Source organism: Gorilla gorilla, chromosome 5 (assembly GCF_029281585.2).
Source record: "Gorilla gorilla gorilla isolate KB3781 chromosome 5, NHGRI_mGorGor1-v2.1_pri, whole genome shotgun sequence".
NCBI classification, from domain to species: Eukaryota; Metazoa; Chordata; class Mammalia; order Primates; family Hominidae; genus Gorilla; species Gorilla gorilla.
Window position 1 is genome coordinate 45,856,923 of NC_073229.2, and position 15,786 is coordinate 45,872,708.

The following is a 15,786-nucleotide window of genomic DNA, read 5'->3' on the forward strand; positions in this document are numbered from 1 at the left end:
ATGTGACTGTAGTCCCAGCTACTCAGGAGGCTGAAGCAGGATTGCTTGAGCCAGGAGTTGCAGTCTGCAGTGAGCTATGATGGTGCCACTGCACTCCAGCCTGGGTGACAAATTTATTTAATTGGTTTTGGTTTGATTTTGTATTATTATTACTAAAACTCCAGAAAACTTTTACAGCAAAAAACAAAAAACAAACAAAAACAAGAAAGAAAGAAAAGGAAAGGAGGATGGGAGAAAGGCAGGAAGGGAGGGAGGAAGGTAGGAAAAGAGGAAGGGAGGGAGGAAAGAAGGCAAGCACGCAGGCAGATGCCTAAATAAAGAATACATAGGGGCCTGGACAAATAAATTGCTTTATGGACTGTTATGCACCCATAGAATAAGTTAGACTTACATGATGAGTAAAGCTGTTTAGGATACATGAAGTGAAAACGTTAAAATAAGCGGGGGAGAAAAGGCTAAATATAAAATAATGCCATTGTGTGTGTGAGAGAGGATCACAATGATATACAAATTCCAGGCTAACGGTGACAGTGGCTGCCTCGGGGAGTGGGACTAAGGAGGGGTAGGTGGGGTTTGACATTTTACTTTATTAATTTTGGTATTGTCTGAGGGTTTTTAAACCATAAATAATGTATTAATTTTAAAAATGCTTTTAAAAATCAGCATTTTCAATAGTTAACGGTCTATGCTTCATCAACGTTTTCCGTTTAAAACCTGTGTGGGGCCCACACACGTATGACATTCTGGTTATGTGATTCACTGCTGAAAAAGAATTGGACGCCAGGAAATTGGGGGTTGAGTCCGAAGCAAGGTGAACGCCGGACATCGAGACATGGAATCCTAGACCGGCCCGGAAGTGCCTCTACTCCGTCCGCCTTCGAGGAGAGGTCGGCATCTTTCTTCCCTGCCCGGCCATTGTTCGTGCCGCGCTTCTAGCAACGCTGGGCCGGTAACCCCCTCTCCCTCCTTGCGCGTTCCGGGTCTCGTGAGTTGGCTGTGGGGACCGGGAATGGAGGCGGGTCAGGGAGGGTGGGGCTGGAAAAGGGGTGTGGAAAGTGAACCTCAGCCGCTGGGAAGTGGGAGCCGGAGGAGGGGGCGGCGGTCAGTGCCGGGCGGCTTCGGGCGTCCCCTAGACCAGAGTGGCCATCCCCAGCAGTGGGGACATTGTACAAGAAAGGGTTGTAGGAGGACTGCGAGGCTGAAGGGTCACCTCGGTGAATAACGACAACAGGCTTAGGACTCAGGAAAAGAAACACCCGGGAGAGGAAGTTAAGGACAATTAAGACTTTGGCAGCCTTCACGATGGAGAACCTGTATACCCTCTTACCTCTAGATTCTGAAAGTAAATTAAGGGGCGTTGAATGGACTGGTTTTGAAGCGCAGAATGTAGCAGTTCCCGATTCCCTTTTCCTTAGTTAATTGATTCTCAAACCTTATAATACATACAAATCACTGAGGAGCCCGTTAAAGGGCATATTCTGGGTCTCCCTGTACTTCTCTCCACCTCCCAATTCAGATTCCCCAGATGTCTGCCATAGAGCCTTTCAAGCTGGAATTCAGCTGCTGCGCTGTGCTCCCTGACATTTTGGAGACACACATTTTGGGAACACCCCCATGGGTTTCAGGGGCTTCCTGCGTCTGTGGAGAAAACTTTTCCCTTGGGCTTCTTTGGCTTCTTAGGATTGTCCTCAAAAAGAAGTTGACCTTGGGCAATCTACTTTCCCTGGCTTCCATTTCTTATCTAGTGAAATAATTATTATAATAAAACCTCAGTGGGTAATTGTGAGGATGAAATATAGTCTTGTATCTGAAAGCATATTGTAGACTTGTGCAGTGTTGACTGTTATTCTTCAGTAGCAGCAGGGCGGTGTGGAAAGCTCCAGGACTTGGAATCCACCTAAGCCTTTCTTTCTGTAAATTTAGTGAAAATAATACCAACCTTAAATGGTTGTTTTGAAGATTAAGAAAACTGAAGTAAATAGTAAAGTAAATGTTGGTTCATTCATTTAGTCGACAGTAACAATATTTCCATTTATTCTTTCTCTAAGTTGATGTTTATACAGTGAGTTCAAACTTTTTATTCAGACTTTCTGAGTGATCGGTGCAGTCCCTAATTCATGGGCTGTTTTCCTCCATGAACTCTGTGAAGTATTATTGCTATTTCTTCTTCACATAAAGAAACCAAGATTGAAAGAAGATTTAAAAACATGGCACAAGGTCACACAACTAGTAAATATTAGGATCAGAATAAAACCTAGGTCTGGGTCAGGTGTGGTGGCTGACACCTGTAATCCCAGCACTTTGGGAAGCCAAGGTGGGAGGATCACTTAAACCCAGGAGTTTGAGGTTGCAGTGAGCTGTGATTATGCCACTGCACTCCAGCCTGGGAAACAGAGTGAAATTCCCCATTTAAAAAAAAAAGAAAGAAAGAAAACCCATATCTGGGTAACTTAAAAGCTTATGCTCTTTGCACATTATGAATATATTTCCATTATTTCCATCCTTTGGTCACCAAATCACTTTTCAGAGAAGAGCTGTAGGGCCTATGATAATTTCTTGTATTATCAGTTTGTGTCATCAGCTATTATCATTTTTCTATATAAATAATTTATTTTTACTGCTTAGGCAAGCGCCTCCAAGGTTTGTCTTGAAGCATAGCTCCAGCTGGAGGGTACCTTTTAAGGTCAAGATGAATACAAACTCAAAGGAGGTTTTATCCCTGGGTGTTCAAGTTCCCGAGGCATGGGAAGAACTTCTGACAATGAAAGTGGAAGCAAAAAGTCACCTTCAATGGCAGGAATCCAGACTGAAACGCAGTAATCCACTGGCAAGGGAAATCTTCCGAAGGCACTTTCGACAGCTGTGCTACCAAGAGACCCCTGGACCAAGGGAGGCTCTTACTCGACTCCAGGAACTTTGCTACCAGTGGTTGAGGCCACATGTGAGCACAAAGGAGCAGATTTTGGATCTGCTGGTGCTGGAGCAGTTTCTATCCATTCTGCCCAAGGAGCTCCAGGGCTGGGTGAGGGAACACTGTCCAGAGAGTGGAGAAGAGGCTGTGATTTTGCTGGAGGATCTGGAGAGAGAGCTCGATGAACCACAACATGAGGTAGGAAGGGAGATTTGCTAGAGAAAAATGTGTATTTTGGCATGCCAAGAATCCTTGTAACTTCTGCTTTGTGTCTCCTTGACATTGGTGATAAAATACTCTCTTCCTGTTTCCTTCTTTCTTGGAAGTGTTTATTTCAGACAGTTAATTTCTTCAAAAGTCAAATCTTGTCTTTTTGTCCCCAGATGGTGGCCCACAGACACAGACAAGAAGTCCTCTGTAAAGAGATGGTGCCTCTAGCAGAGCAGACACCACTGAGCCTTCAGTCCCAGCCTAAGGAGCCACAGCTCACATGTGACTCTGCTCAGAAGTGCCATTCTATTGGAGAGACAGGTGAGGGACAGCATTTATTTGATGTTGAACGAATCTCACCTGGTCAAGCAAAAACAAACAATAAACCCAGAGCTGGGAAAACAGGAGACCCAAAGACTCCTTACCAGATAACAGTAATGGTCAGTGCTTCTGAGAGCCTAGTGTGCTCATCTTTGACCCTTCTCCCTGCATGCAGACTTCTCCCTGAGTACCACCCTGGAAGCTCTCTGGACTTCTGATGCATGGTACATGAGGAAGGCTTTCAGGGATTGCTGTGGAGCACAGCTTCAGAGAATGGACTTCAAGGTTTGACAGACAGGTTAAGATCCTGGCATCGCCTCATGGAAGCTGCTTGTATTGGGCAGATTACTTAACCACTTGACCTCAGATCCCTCATCTACAAAATGGGGTTGATAATAGCTTTGGTTTAGTCTACTTGCACTGCCTTAAGAGAATACCACAGACTGGTTGTCTTTAACAGAAATTTATTTTCTCACATTTTCAAAGGCTAGTAGTCCAAGATCAAGATACCATCAGGTTTGGTTTCTGGTGAGGCCTCTTCCTGGCTTATAGATGGCCATCTTCTTGCTGTATCCTCACATGGCCTTTCTTCTGTATGCATACAGAGAGAGAGCAAGCTCTCTCATCTTATAAGGACAGATACCATTCCTACCCGATAGGGCCCTACCTTATAACCTCATTTAACTTTTAATACCTTCCTCAAGGCCCTATCTCCAAATATAATCATATTGAGGGGTTAGGACCTTAGCATATGTGAGGGAATACAATTTAGTCCGTAACCAGTATGTACCTCAGAAAGTCATTGTGAGTATCAAATACAATTTATGAAAAGCACTTGGCATGCATTATGCTTAATACATGGTCACTATTGTCACAAATCACCAGTGCCACCGTTGCTGATTTGGGTTCATACTTGCAGTAGAAAGATATGAGATATGCTTAGTAAGTGGCAGAACTGTATGGGAGAATCCAGTGAAATCAGACTTTGCCATTTCCTTCTCTGTAATCTTCTGAGTGGTGGCAGTGACCACCCTTGTGGATATAGTACTGAGCACTTGGGACTGAGTCAGCTGCTTTCCCATTCTAGCCCTCCCTGCAGGAATTGGCTCTAGCTTGTCTGATTTCCCACACATAAAATCATGCCCTCTTACTGACTTTTTGTTAATGTTCTGACAATCAATCTGTAGCAAGGTTCTACTGTTTTCAGTTTCATATTACCCCTAAATGCATCAAAGCTGCAACTTCCCTTGCCTCTTTGTCTCTAGGTTCTGTTTATTTCATTTACCCTAGCAATTATGGATTTCTATTACATGGAACTCATCTCTTGACTTAAATTAAAGTGTATGTGTTGAGTAAATTCTGTGCAGACCTTCTTATAGCTCCTGTGACTTTATCAGATTAAAATTGCTTCTGATATCATTTTCCCTCTTTATGAGCATCTTTCCAGTCAATTTGTTTCTTTCTTCTTCCTCTCTCTATGAACTTGGACCTTTTATTTTCTAGCCACTTCCTTTCTTCTACCTTCCAAACTGCATCTAGAACCCTGCTGAGAATCCCCTTTTCCAAGAAGCACATCTATATTTTCCACCTATCCACTTATCTATCCATCTATCATTCAACAAGTGTTTATTAAGCATCTACTATGGCTGTAGGAGAATATCCAGAGGGCATCTGGAGACTGGAGTGTTCTCCTTGTAGGATATCAGCGCAGGTATGTGTTACAAATTTAGGTAAAGCCAATATTATAAAACAACATAGTGTTTGAAATTACAAGGACCAAATTCAAGTTCCAGCTTTTCAAATTCTTAGCCAAGCAATATTTAATAGGTAAGCTTGAGTTTCTTTTTAAGTTATGCTGATTATTTAAAAATCCAAATAATACAAAAGTTTATATAGTAAAAAATGGAAGTTTTCCAAATCCTACTCCCTAGAGGTAGCTACTCTTGTCACTTTGCTGCATATTTTGCAGACGTTTCTCTATATAGTCTGTCTACCCATATATATGTATCTTCCCATATTTTTCTTTTTTTTTTTTTTTGAGACGGAGTCTCGCTCTGTCGCCCAGGCTGGAATGCAGTGGCACGATCTTGGCTCACTGCAAGCTCCACCTCCCGGGTTCATGCCATTCTTCTGTCTCAGCCTCCCAAGTAGCTGGGACTACAGGCACCCGCCACCATGCCTGGCTAATGTTTTGTATTTTTAATAGAGACAGGGTTTCACTGTGTTAGCCAGGATGGTCTCGATTTCCTGACCTCGTGATTCGCCCGCCTTGGCCTCCCAAAGTGCTGGGATTACAGGCGTGAGTCATGGCGCCTGGCCCATATTTTTCTATAGTTCTTTAAGAGATGGGATAATAACATCGAGTTTTGTGGTGAGTCAGTTTGATAATATATCTGAAAGTGCTTCGTAAGTCATGAAAGTTGTATAAATGGTAATCATTAAAAGGTGGGAAATGTCTGAATTTTTATATTCTACCCAGCTCCGTTACGGATTTCAGATTTAATATGAAGTTTGAGGAGAAGGGCAGTACTGATCCCACTTGGGGCCCATCTGTTCTCTACAGACACATTTTTATTTTCCAAACCTGTTGTGATCCCCCAGCTATTAAGAGGAGGAGAAACATGGCCTAACAACAGAGGAGTCCTAAGAGGTACCTATTCTTGTGTGTGAGAGACAGGACAGTTAGATATGGGAGAAAGAGGCAAATATTTTGGTCAAAAGAGGAGGCCTGGGTCTGTTGTCCTCGGCCTTTTTCTGGGTTGCAAAGTGAAATCAGACTATGTGCCAGGCATGATTCTCAGGAATAAAACAGAAGGATCCTCCTCTCGTAGAGATTAGATTGTAGCAAGAGGGAGATAATAATAAATATAAAAGTAAAGAAATGATACAGTGTGTTAAAAGGTGATGAGGCTATGGAATAAGGCAAAAGTAGAACAGGATAAGGGAGATTAAGAGTGCTACGGATGAGGCAAACAGATTGTGATATTAAATAGAAGAATTAAGATAGACCTCATTGAGAAGGTGAGTTGAACAAAGACTTGAATTCAGGAAGCGAGAGAGTGGGCCTTGCTTTCATTTGAGGTGAGAAGTTTCCAGGAAGAGAGAAGCACTAGAGCAAAGGTTTTATGATGAGAATGCACCTTGGATAATTGTGGATTTGAAAGTCATAAAGTATAGTAGTCCTCACTATTCAAGGGGGATACATTCCAAGACCCCCAGTAGATGCCTGAAACCAAGGGTAATACTGAACCCTGTATATACTATTTTTTTCCTATACATACCTAAGATAAAGTTTAATTTATAAATTAGGCATAGTAAGAGATTAACAACAATAACTAATAATAAAATGGAACAATTATAATAATATGCCAGCCTCACTACTTTTGCACTTTGGGGCCATTATTAAGTAAAATAAGGGGTATGTAAACACAAGCACTGAGACACTGCAACAGTCAATCTCATAACCAAGATGGCTACTATATGTGCAACAGGCAGGCAGCATGTACAGTGTGGATATGCTGGACAAAAGGAAGACTCATGTCCTGGGTGAGACAGAGCCAGATGGCATGAGATTTCATCATACTACTCAGAATGGTGCCAAATTTAAAACTTAAGAATTGTTTGTGCTGGGCGTGGTGGCTCACGCCTGTAATCCCAACACTTTGGGAGGCCAAGGCGGATGGATCATGAGGCCAGGAGTTTGAGACCAGCCTGGCCAGCATGACGAAATCTCATCTCTACTAAAAATACAAACAAACAAAAAATTAGCCAGGCGTGGTGATGTGTGCCTGTAGTCCCAGTTACTCGGGAGGCCGAGGCAGGAGAATCGCTTGAATCTGGGAAGCGGAGATTGCAGTGAGCCAAGGGGCGACAGAGTGAGACTCCGTCTCAAAAAAAAAAAAAAAAAATTGTTTGCTTCTGGAATCTTCCATTTAGTATATTTGAACTGTGATTGACTGTGGGTAGCTAAAACTTTGTAAAGGCAGAACCACAGATAAGTGGGGACTACTGGACTGCCTGAAGCACCTAAGTAGTAGAAGTTTAATACTTGTTCTGAAAATGAATGAATGAATACATGAAGTAACTTTCCTTGGAAAGGGTCACTTTGAGGTTATCTCAGAAAGGAGAGAGAGGTGTAAGGGAATACTCCAGAGAAGCCACCCTAATCTTTAACCATCCCTCCCTATGAAGTATAAAAAGGGTACTGCCAGCTGGGTGCAGTGGCTCACACCTGTAATCGCAGCATTTTGGGAGGCCGAGGTGGGTGGATCACCTGAGGTCAGGAGTTCAAGACCAGGATGGCCAACATGGCGAAACCCCGTCTGTACTAAAAATACAAAATTAGTTGGGCGTGGGGGTGCGTGCCTGTAGTTTCAACTACTTGGGAGACTGAGGCAGGAGAATCGCTTGAACCTGGGAAATGGAGGCTGCAGTGAGCTGAGATCACACCATTGCACTCCAGCCTGGGCTACAGAGTGACACTCTGGCTTAAAAAACAAAACAAAAAACAACGACTCAGGCCAAGTCTACATGGGGATGGACTGACCTGCATTATGCCAAAGAGGGCAAACTTTCCTCCCTACGTAGGGGAAGGTGTTACCACACTAGCCCTTCTGTTTCTAGCCCACTTCCTTTTCTATGATATATTTTTATAGACATAGTCACCTTCCCATAGGCTCAGGGAACAAGTGACATTTACCTAGCCTTTTTCTTTGTTTCAGATGAAGTAACCAAGACTGAGGACAGAGAGTTGGTGCTAAGGAAAGACTGTCCTAAGATAGTGGAACCACATGGGAAAATGTTTAATGAGCAGACCTGGGAGGTATCACAGCAGGATCCCTCACATGGAGAAATTGGTGAACATAGGGATAGGATAGAGAGGCAGTGGGGAAACCTCTTAGGAGAGGGGCAACACAAATGTGATGAAAGTGGGAAGAGCTTTACTCAGAGCTCAGGTCTCATTCGACATCAAAGAATTCATACTGGAGAAAGACCTTATGAATGTAATGAATGTGGGAAAGCCTTCAGTCGAAGTTCTGGTCTTTTTAATCACCGAGGAATCCACAATATACAGAAACGGTACCACTGCAAGGAGTGTGGGAAGGCCTTCAGTCAGAGTGCGGGTCTTATCCAGCATCAGAGAATCCACAAAGGAGAAAAGCCGTATCAGTGCAGTCAGTGCAGTAAGAGCTACAGTCGGCGTTCATTTCTCATTGAACATCAGAGAAGCCACACAGGGGAGCGACCTCACCAGTGCATTGAATGTGGGAAAAGCTTTAATCGACACTGCAACCTCATTCGCCATCAGAAGATCCACACAGTGGCTGAGCTGGTCTAGGGCTTGGCTATGAGCAAGTTTTCCAGATCACCACCCAAGTTGTGTGGGGCAGGTTGAGACTAGAAAATGCCTCTTTCTTCCTTTCTCCATGAAGTGTGTTTGAAACAAATCCTGACTTAAGGCCCAGGGACTTCCTTAAAGGAAAGTTGGGTGTTTGAAGCTACTGTTTTCTCTTTTGTTCGTTTTACCTCTTTCTTACTCTTACTAGCTGTGTCCCTCTTATTTATAATTTATTTATTTTTTTGAGATGGCTGCTAAACCCTTCTAATAATATAATAAATGGCACTGCCACAGCCAACATGCCTGAAAGATTTGGTATCTGTGTTTAACTACAAAGGATAACAGAGTTCTACTGATGGTTTATAACAGTTGGGTCTTTGGTGTTCCCTGTGACCACGGTCTACACTATAAACACCTTTCCTACCTTACTGCTTCTCTCTGACACCTACGTGACTCTCCCTTGGAAAGTGACCAGCATTGGCTGTGTGTTTCAGTGTCTGCAGTGTGTGTCCGCTTACTTAACCATAGTTGGTCCTCACAACAGCCACACAGGGAAATGAGCGTTATCATTATCGCATTTTACAGATGAGGACTCCAAGGCTTAGAAAATCCAAGCATCAGAGCCAAGGCTGAAACCCTGAACTTTTATTTTTAGTAATGCTTTAATTTTGGAATAATATTTGAGTTACAGAAATGTTGCAGAGATGGAGTTCTCATATTCCCTTCACCTAGATTCTCCTAATGTTAACTTGTAACATCACACCTTTTTAGTTAAACCTTGGCTTTTAACTCCAAATCTCAATTTCTTTATGATGTCAAGCTTTGTACTGATACCAGATTTCTACATTTTAGTCACCTGGAACTCCCTTAGAGTTTTTCTATCACATCTTCAGTGTTAGAAAGTCATCTGTATCCTGAGTACCAGGCCACATCAGAGAACTGGATTAATCCAGGTAAGATGCTAGCTACTGTCTGAAATGTCCTCAGTCTTTCTCTTCTGTTTGCTTGGCTTAGGTCTAGAGAAAAAAATTTCTTCCCTGTGTAGATCTTTAAGAAAATCAATTGTACGCCAGGTGTGGTGGTACAAGCCTGTAATCCCAGAGCTTTTGGAGGCCAAGGCCACAGTATTGCTTGATGCCAGGAGTTCGAGACCAGTCTGTGCAACATAGTGAGACCCTGTTTCTACAAAGAAAAAATTTTAAAATTAGCTGCGTGTGGTGGTGTGTGCCTGTAGTCCCCAGATAGGAGGTTGAGGTGAGAGGATCACTTAAACCCAGGAGTTTGAGATGCAGTGATCATGCCACTGCACTCCAGTCTGGCCACAGAGAGAGACCCCGTATCAAAACAAAACAAACCCAGAAACGTTGTCTCAAAAAAAAAAAAAAAATCAATTATGCTGCCTCCATCAAAAAATTTAAAAAGGAAGAAAATTTTTTTAAAAACTGGAGAAGACTTACGTCGCCTTAAGTGTTCTGCCCCAGAGGAAGCTCTTTCTCAGTGAAGTTTACTCATGGAGAGGAGGAATCTCCCTTTCTTAGGACTAAAGACTTGAGGCTTGAGGTTTCCCAAGGCTCTTTGCTTGCCCTCCCTTACTCCCTTTTATGATTACTAAGGCTGCAACCCCATCTCTTCCCTTTATGTATTTGATTTAAATGTTCAGAGGTTTCCTGAGAGATGGAAAAGAAGTGCTGCAATTTGCTCAGGATGAGTCCATACACAGTTGAGTTTTGCAGTGTTTTCAGTAACTCCTAAATGTGTTGCAGAGCAGTCAACTCTTGAATTGGGGATTATGTAATTTAACTCTTTTATGTAAGATTCAAACAGAAGTGGAATAGCATAGTGAACCCCATGAACTTGTTGACGAAAAGAGTCAAACTCCATAAAATATTTGAAGAGACTTACTCTGAGCCAAATACAATTGACCATGGCCTATGACACAGCCCTCAAGGGGGTCCTGAGAACATGTGACCAAGCTGGTCAGGGTACAGCTTGGTTTTATATATTTTAGGGAGGCATGAAACATCAACCAAATACATTTAAGAAATAGATTGGTTTGGTTCAGAAAGGCGGGACAAATCAAAGCGTGGGCTTCCAAGCTGTAGGTAAATTTAAACATTTTCTGCTTGACAATTGGTTGAGTTTATCTGAAGACCTGGGATTAATGGAAAGGAATGTTTAGGCTAAGGTAAAGGATTGTGGAGATCAAGTTTTATTGTGCAGAGGAATCTCTCAGGTAGCAGACTTCAGAGAGAGAGCAGATTGTAAAATGTTTCTTTTTTCTTGTTTCTCCACTGAATGAGTGGCCAAGGAAGTTGGATTTTAAGTCAAAACCCTTAGCAACGCTTTCCCATCAGAGGGAAAATAAGTTACCTAATACGTAGCATCACCTAAAAACTCCACAAAATATCAGCTTAAACTAAGACACCCATTTCTTTTTTTGCATCAGGAAAAAGTTCTACACATTGTAGGGAAGCCTAAGAAGAATTTTCGTGTCATAGTAGGTTTAAATGATAAACTCCAGGATCATCTGACAGAAATGTTAAATATAATACCTTCCTATACCAAACAAATGGTATGGGAATTACCTATTACTGATGACATTAATCGTCTTGAGTGAGTTAAAATTCGAAAATTTAAATATTAAAGTAGCCTCTTCTCTTTTTTTTGTTATGTCTCAATACCACATGGTATAGTTAAAAAACAGGAGTGGACCAGGAATCAGGACCCCTGAGATGGAGTCCATGCCTAATCAATTCTAGAGTTTGGACCTTGGATAAGTCACTTGGGTTGAGTTTCCTAGAAGCGGAGCCTAGGCATGGATTCAAGTCTAGGGAATTTATTGAGGCAAAATAAGCTGCAGGAAAAAAGCTGCAAGGCAGAGAGGGAAGCAAGATATGGAAGAGGAAGTGGGCTGAGCAAGATGTGGTCTGAGCTTAAGTCTAGTTTAGTCTACTTTGGAAGAAGGATCTTTGGAACAAAACTTACCCTTGAGGCAAGGGGCCAGCCTTTTGTACCTCAATCAGTGCCTTGTGGATTGAGGACTTCCCGGAGAGAATAGATTATCTCCCTTTGTCCAAGGACAATTCTTCAGAGAAGGTGATGACTGTGAGCCATTAGCAGCCAGTGCTCATGATAATCAGGGAGTGGGTGCACTGACCTTCCTGGCAACTGGAGAATGGGTGTACTGACTTGGAAAAGGGGACCTGGGCAGGATACCACTGGCATGCATCACCACACTTAACCTCTCAGGCTCCAGTTTCTTCACCTATCCTCCTATTTGCAGGATTGTTTTTGAAAAACAGCAGATAGCAATTACAGTCCTATAAATGACAGGGATACATCCTGAGAAATGTGCTGTTGTATGATTTTGTCACTGTACAAGCATCATAGAATATACTTACACAACATAGATGGTATACCCTACTACGCACCTAGGGTAGATGGTATAGTCTGTTGCCCCTAGGCTGCAAACCTGTACAGCATGCTACTGTGTTGAATACAGCAGACATTTGTAGCACAATGCTGTATTTGTGTATCTAAACATAGAAAAATCTAGTAAAAATGCAGTGTGAAAGATAAAAAAAACGGTATACCTGTATAGGACACTATGAATGCAGTTTTTAGGACTGGAAGTTGCTCAGGGTGTCAGTGAGTGAAGAGTGAATGTGAAGACCGTACACTGCTGTAGACTTTATAAACATTGTGCACTTTGACTACACCAAATTTATTTTTAAAATATTTGTTGACACCATCACTACAAACACATGAATAATGCATTGCACTAAGCTGTTAAGATAGCTACAATGTCACTAGGTGACTGAAACATTATGTAGCACATGACTATATGAAAGGACAATGCAATCTATAAAATGCTGCATCAAACAAATAGAAAGAGATATTACCAAATTTGCATATAATATGCCAAGGCAAAAGGAGTATCTGACATACTGGTGAGAGAGTTTTAAGTTGGAGTTTTTGTGAGACTTTTTCTTTTGCCTCATTTTTTTTTAAAGTGTATTACAGACTGTACTCACATGGGTTTTAAAAGTAAATTAATATTAAAAAGTAAAGGTTTCTGTATTGAATGAAATTCTCCATTTTTCATATATGTCTATACCCTAACTAATCATTTAATCATATGTAAATTCCATTTGTTCTGCAAGAGTCTCAACTAATCCATCTAAATGTTCTTTGATCCTAACTTCTTTCCTTCCCTGCTCTTCCCACCCCACTCACTACCTCTGTTCTGCTCTCAAAACATCGCCCTCAATTGTTTCTTTAGCTCTGTTTGAGAACTAACATTGAATTTTAAAAATAATATTGTTGTGAATAAGGAGGGTTTTATTTCTTCCCTTTCTTATTTCCCTTTCTTGTCTTGATGCAGTGGCCAATCTCTCCTGGACAATGTTAGGTAGAAATCATACTAATAGTCATCTTATTCCTGATTTTGAATGGATTCATCTAATGAATCATATCATATTTGTTGTGAGTTTCTGATCGTTATCCTCCATAATATTAAGAACATTCCCATTTAGTCCTCATTTACTAAAAGTCTTTGTCACAAATGAGTATTGAATTTTATCAAATAATGTTTCTGCTTATGTTAAAATGATGATATAGTGTTTCCTCCTTTGATCTTAATGTGGTGAATTAACAGATTTTCTGTTGTTAAAATATCAGTTTTTTGAGTTTGTTAACTGTATTCAAATTTTCCTATAGCCGAAGTTTTTGTTTGCCCTCTGATTTTTTTTTTTTTTTTTTAAGGCAGAATCTCGCTCTGTCACCCAGGCTGAAATGCAGTGGCACGATCTCAGCTCACTACAACCTCAGCCTCCTGAGTGGCTGGGATTACAGGCTTATGCCACCATGCCCAGCTAATTTTTGTATTTTTAGTAGAATTGGGGTTTTGTCATGTTGGTCAGGTTGGTCTTGAACTCTTGGCCTCAAGTGATCCACCTGCCTTGGCCTCCCAAAGTGCTGGGATTACAGGTGTGAGCCACCCCACCTGGCCTGATCTATTGATTATTGGGAGAGGTTTGTTAATACTTTGCTGTGGGGAAAAGACTTGTCAGTTTCTCCTTGTATTATGTCAATTTTGCTTTGCATATTTTAAGGTTATGAGTTGAGGTATATAGAAGTTCAGGAATTGCATGTCTTCTTGAGGAATTATTCCTTTAATCATGATGTTTTTTATTGCTAACAATGCTTATGTGGTCTGATATTAATGTAACTAGGCCAAAATCTTTTAGAGATTATTAGCTTAGTATCTCTTTCTCACCCCTTTGCATTTTAAAAATGATTTCCTTTGGATATCAAGTGCACAGAATTGTATTATTTATATTCCTTTATGTGATCCATAACACGCTAATATCATTGGTCCATGTATTAGTCTATTCTCTCATTGCTCTAAAGAAGTACCTGAGACTAGGTAATTTATAAAGAAAAGAGGTTTAATTGCCTTATGGTTCTGTATCCTGTACAGGAAGCATGATGCCGGCTCTGCTTGGCTTCTGGGGAGGCCTCAGGAAGCTTACAATCGTGGCGAAAGGTGAAAAGGGAGTGGGCATGTCACATAGCCAGAGCAGATGCAAGAAAGAGAGGGGGAAAATGCCACACACTTTTAAACAGCCCAATCTCACAAGAACTCACTATTGCAAGGACAGTACCAAGGGGGATAGTGCTAAACCATTCATGAGAAACCCACCCTCATGATCCAATCACCTCTCACTAGGGCTTGCTTCCGATATTGAGGATTACAATTTGACATGAAATTTCATGGGGACACAGATACAAACAATGTCAGCCCACGAATGGCATGCTTTTGATTATTGCTTTCTTAATTTAAGTAGTTATTTTTAATAATTAAATTAGCACTCTTTAACTTGCCATTCAAAACAAAAGACCTTGAAAACCACATATACATCTAATCATTTGGTACTCCTTATTTCAGCTACCTGACTTCTTCCAGTTGCAGGAACATCATCCTGAATCCCAATTTTATCATTTCTTGCTTTCCTTTTTTATATATAATTTTATTTCATATATATGCATTCCTAAGCAGTATGTTTTTTAAATTGATTTTAATATCCTTTTACAATATTTTTATGTCCAAATCTTATAACTGTGAATCCATTTCATCCATAGATATTTGTTATGATTACTGATTTATTTCCACCACCTGATTTTGTCATTCTGTTTTTCATGATCTTTCTTTGATTTTTTGTTAGTTCCTGTCTTGTGTTGGTTATATTTTCTTATTTTCCCCCTATTTACATGTTTGAAAACTATACATTTACACATGGGCATAAAATGTCCATATGCCCACCTGGCTTGTGAGATTATGAAACTAATCTCTTTCCTCACCCTTCTCCATATTATCCAAAACTTGGAATGCCTCCTATCAACCCCCTCCAATATTACATAACATTATTGATTAATATTTTATTTCTACTTGTTTTTAAGCTTTCTTTCCCCCAAAGTGATCATTGTTATTATCATTGTTGTTATTATTGGATTTTTATCATCAATGATTAACTAGATTTCCATGTATACATTTTAACAAATTGGTTTTACTCACTGGGGCTTTCTGGAAGATTCATTTTTCTTCTCACTGAAGCACATGTTTCAGTGGTTTGTTTAGCAACTGCAGATTCTCTCAGGCTTTGTGTTAACATGTTTTCATTTAACCGTCACCCCTGAATGGTAGTTTCTATGTGTCTGCAGTAAGTTAGAGAGCCCTTATTAACTCAGTCTGCTCAGAAGATTGACAGTTGTATTCTTCAACACTTTAAGTATTTCTTTTTAGACTTTTATTTTAGGTTCAGGGGTACATGCACAGGTTTGTTATATAGGTAAATTGCAACAGAGTGAGACCCCTGCCTCAAAAACAGAAACAAAAAACAAAACACAAAAGAAACGTTGAGGTCAGAGAGGTAATGTGAAGGCAGACTGTGAAGAGCCTTGCCTACTTCTGTAAGGGCTTGGGCTGTTAATTTTGGTGAAAATG

At 40.9% G+C, this 15,786-nt stretch overlaps 1 protein-coding gene across 6 annotated transcripts; it reads left to right on the forward strand.

The window, feature by feature from the left end:
• Nucleotides 1–541: 541 nt before the first annotated feature.
• ZSCAN9 (zinc finger and SCAN domain containing 9) lies at nucleotides 542–9,089 on the forward strand. 6 transcript variants are annotated; one of them, XM_004043493.3, is made up of 4 exons: nucleotides 542–949; nucleotides 2,626–3,109; nucleotides 3,295–3,442; nucleotides 8,164–9,089. In XM_004043493.3, exons 2-4 carry the CDS (start codon nucleotides 2,690–2,692, stop codon nucleotides 8,778–8,780), a joined length of 1,185 nt encoding a protein of 394 aa, XP_004043541.1. In that variant the 5' UTR covers nucleotides 542–949; nucleotides 2,626–2,689; the 3' UTR covers nucleotides 8,781–9,089. The 6 variants fall into 6 exon arrangements, with proteins under 6 accessions (XP_004043541.1, XP_063563498.1, XP_004043540.1 ...); XM_004043492.4 differs by having other exon boundaries at nucleotides 864–985; XM_063707427.1 differs by lacking the exon at nucleotides 542–949 and adding an exon at nucleotides 993–1,342.
• The last annotated feature ends 6,697 nt before the right edge of the window (nucleotides 9,090–15,786 follow it).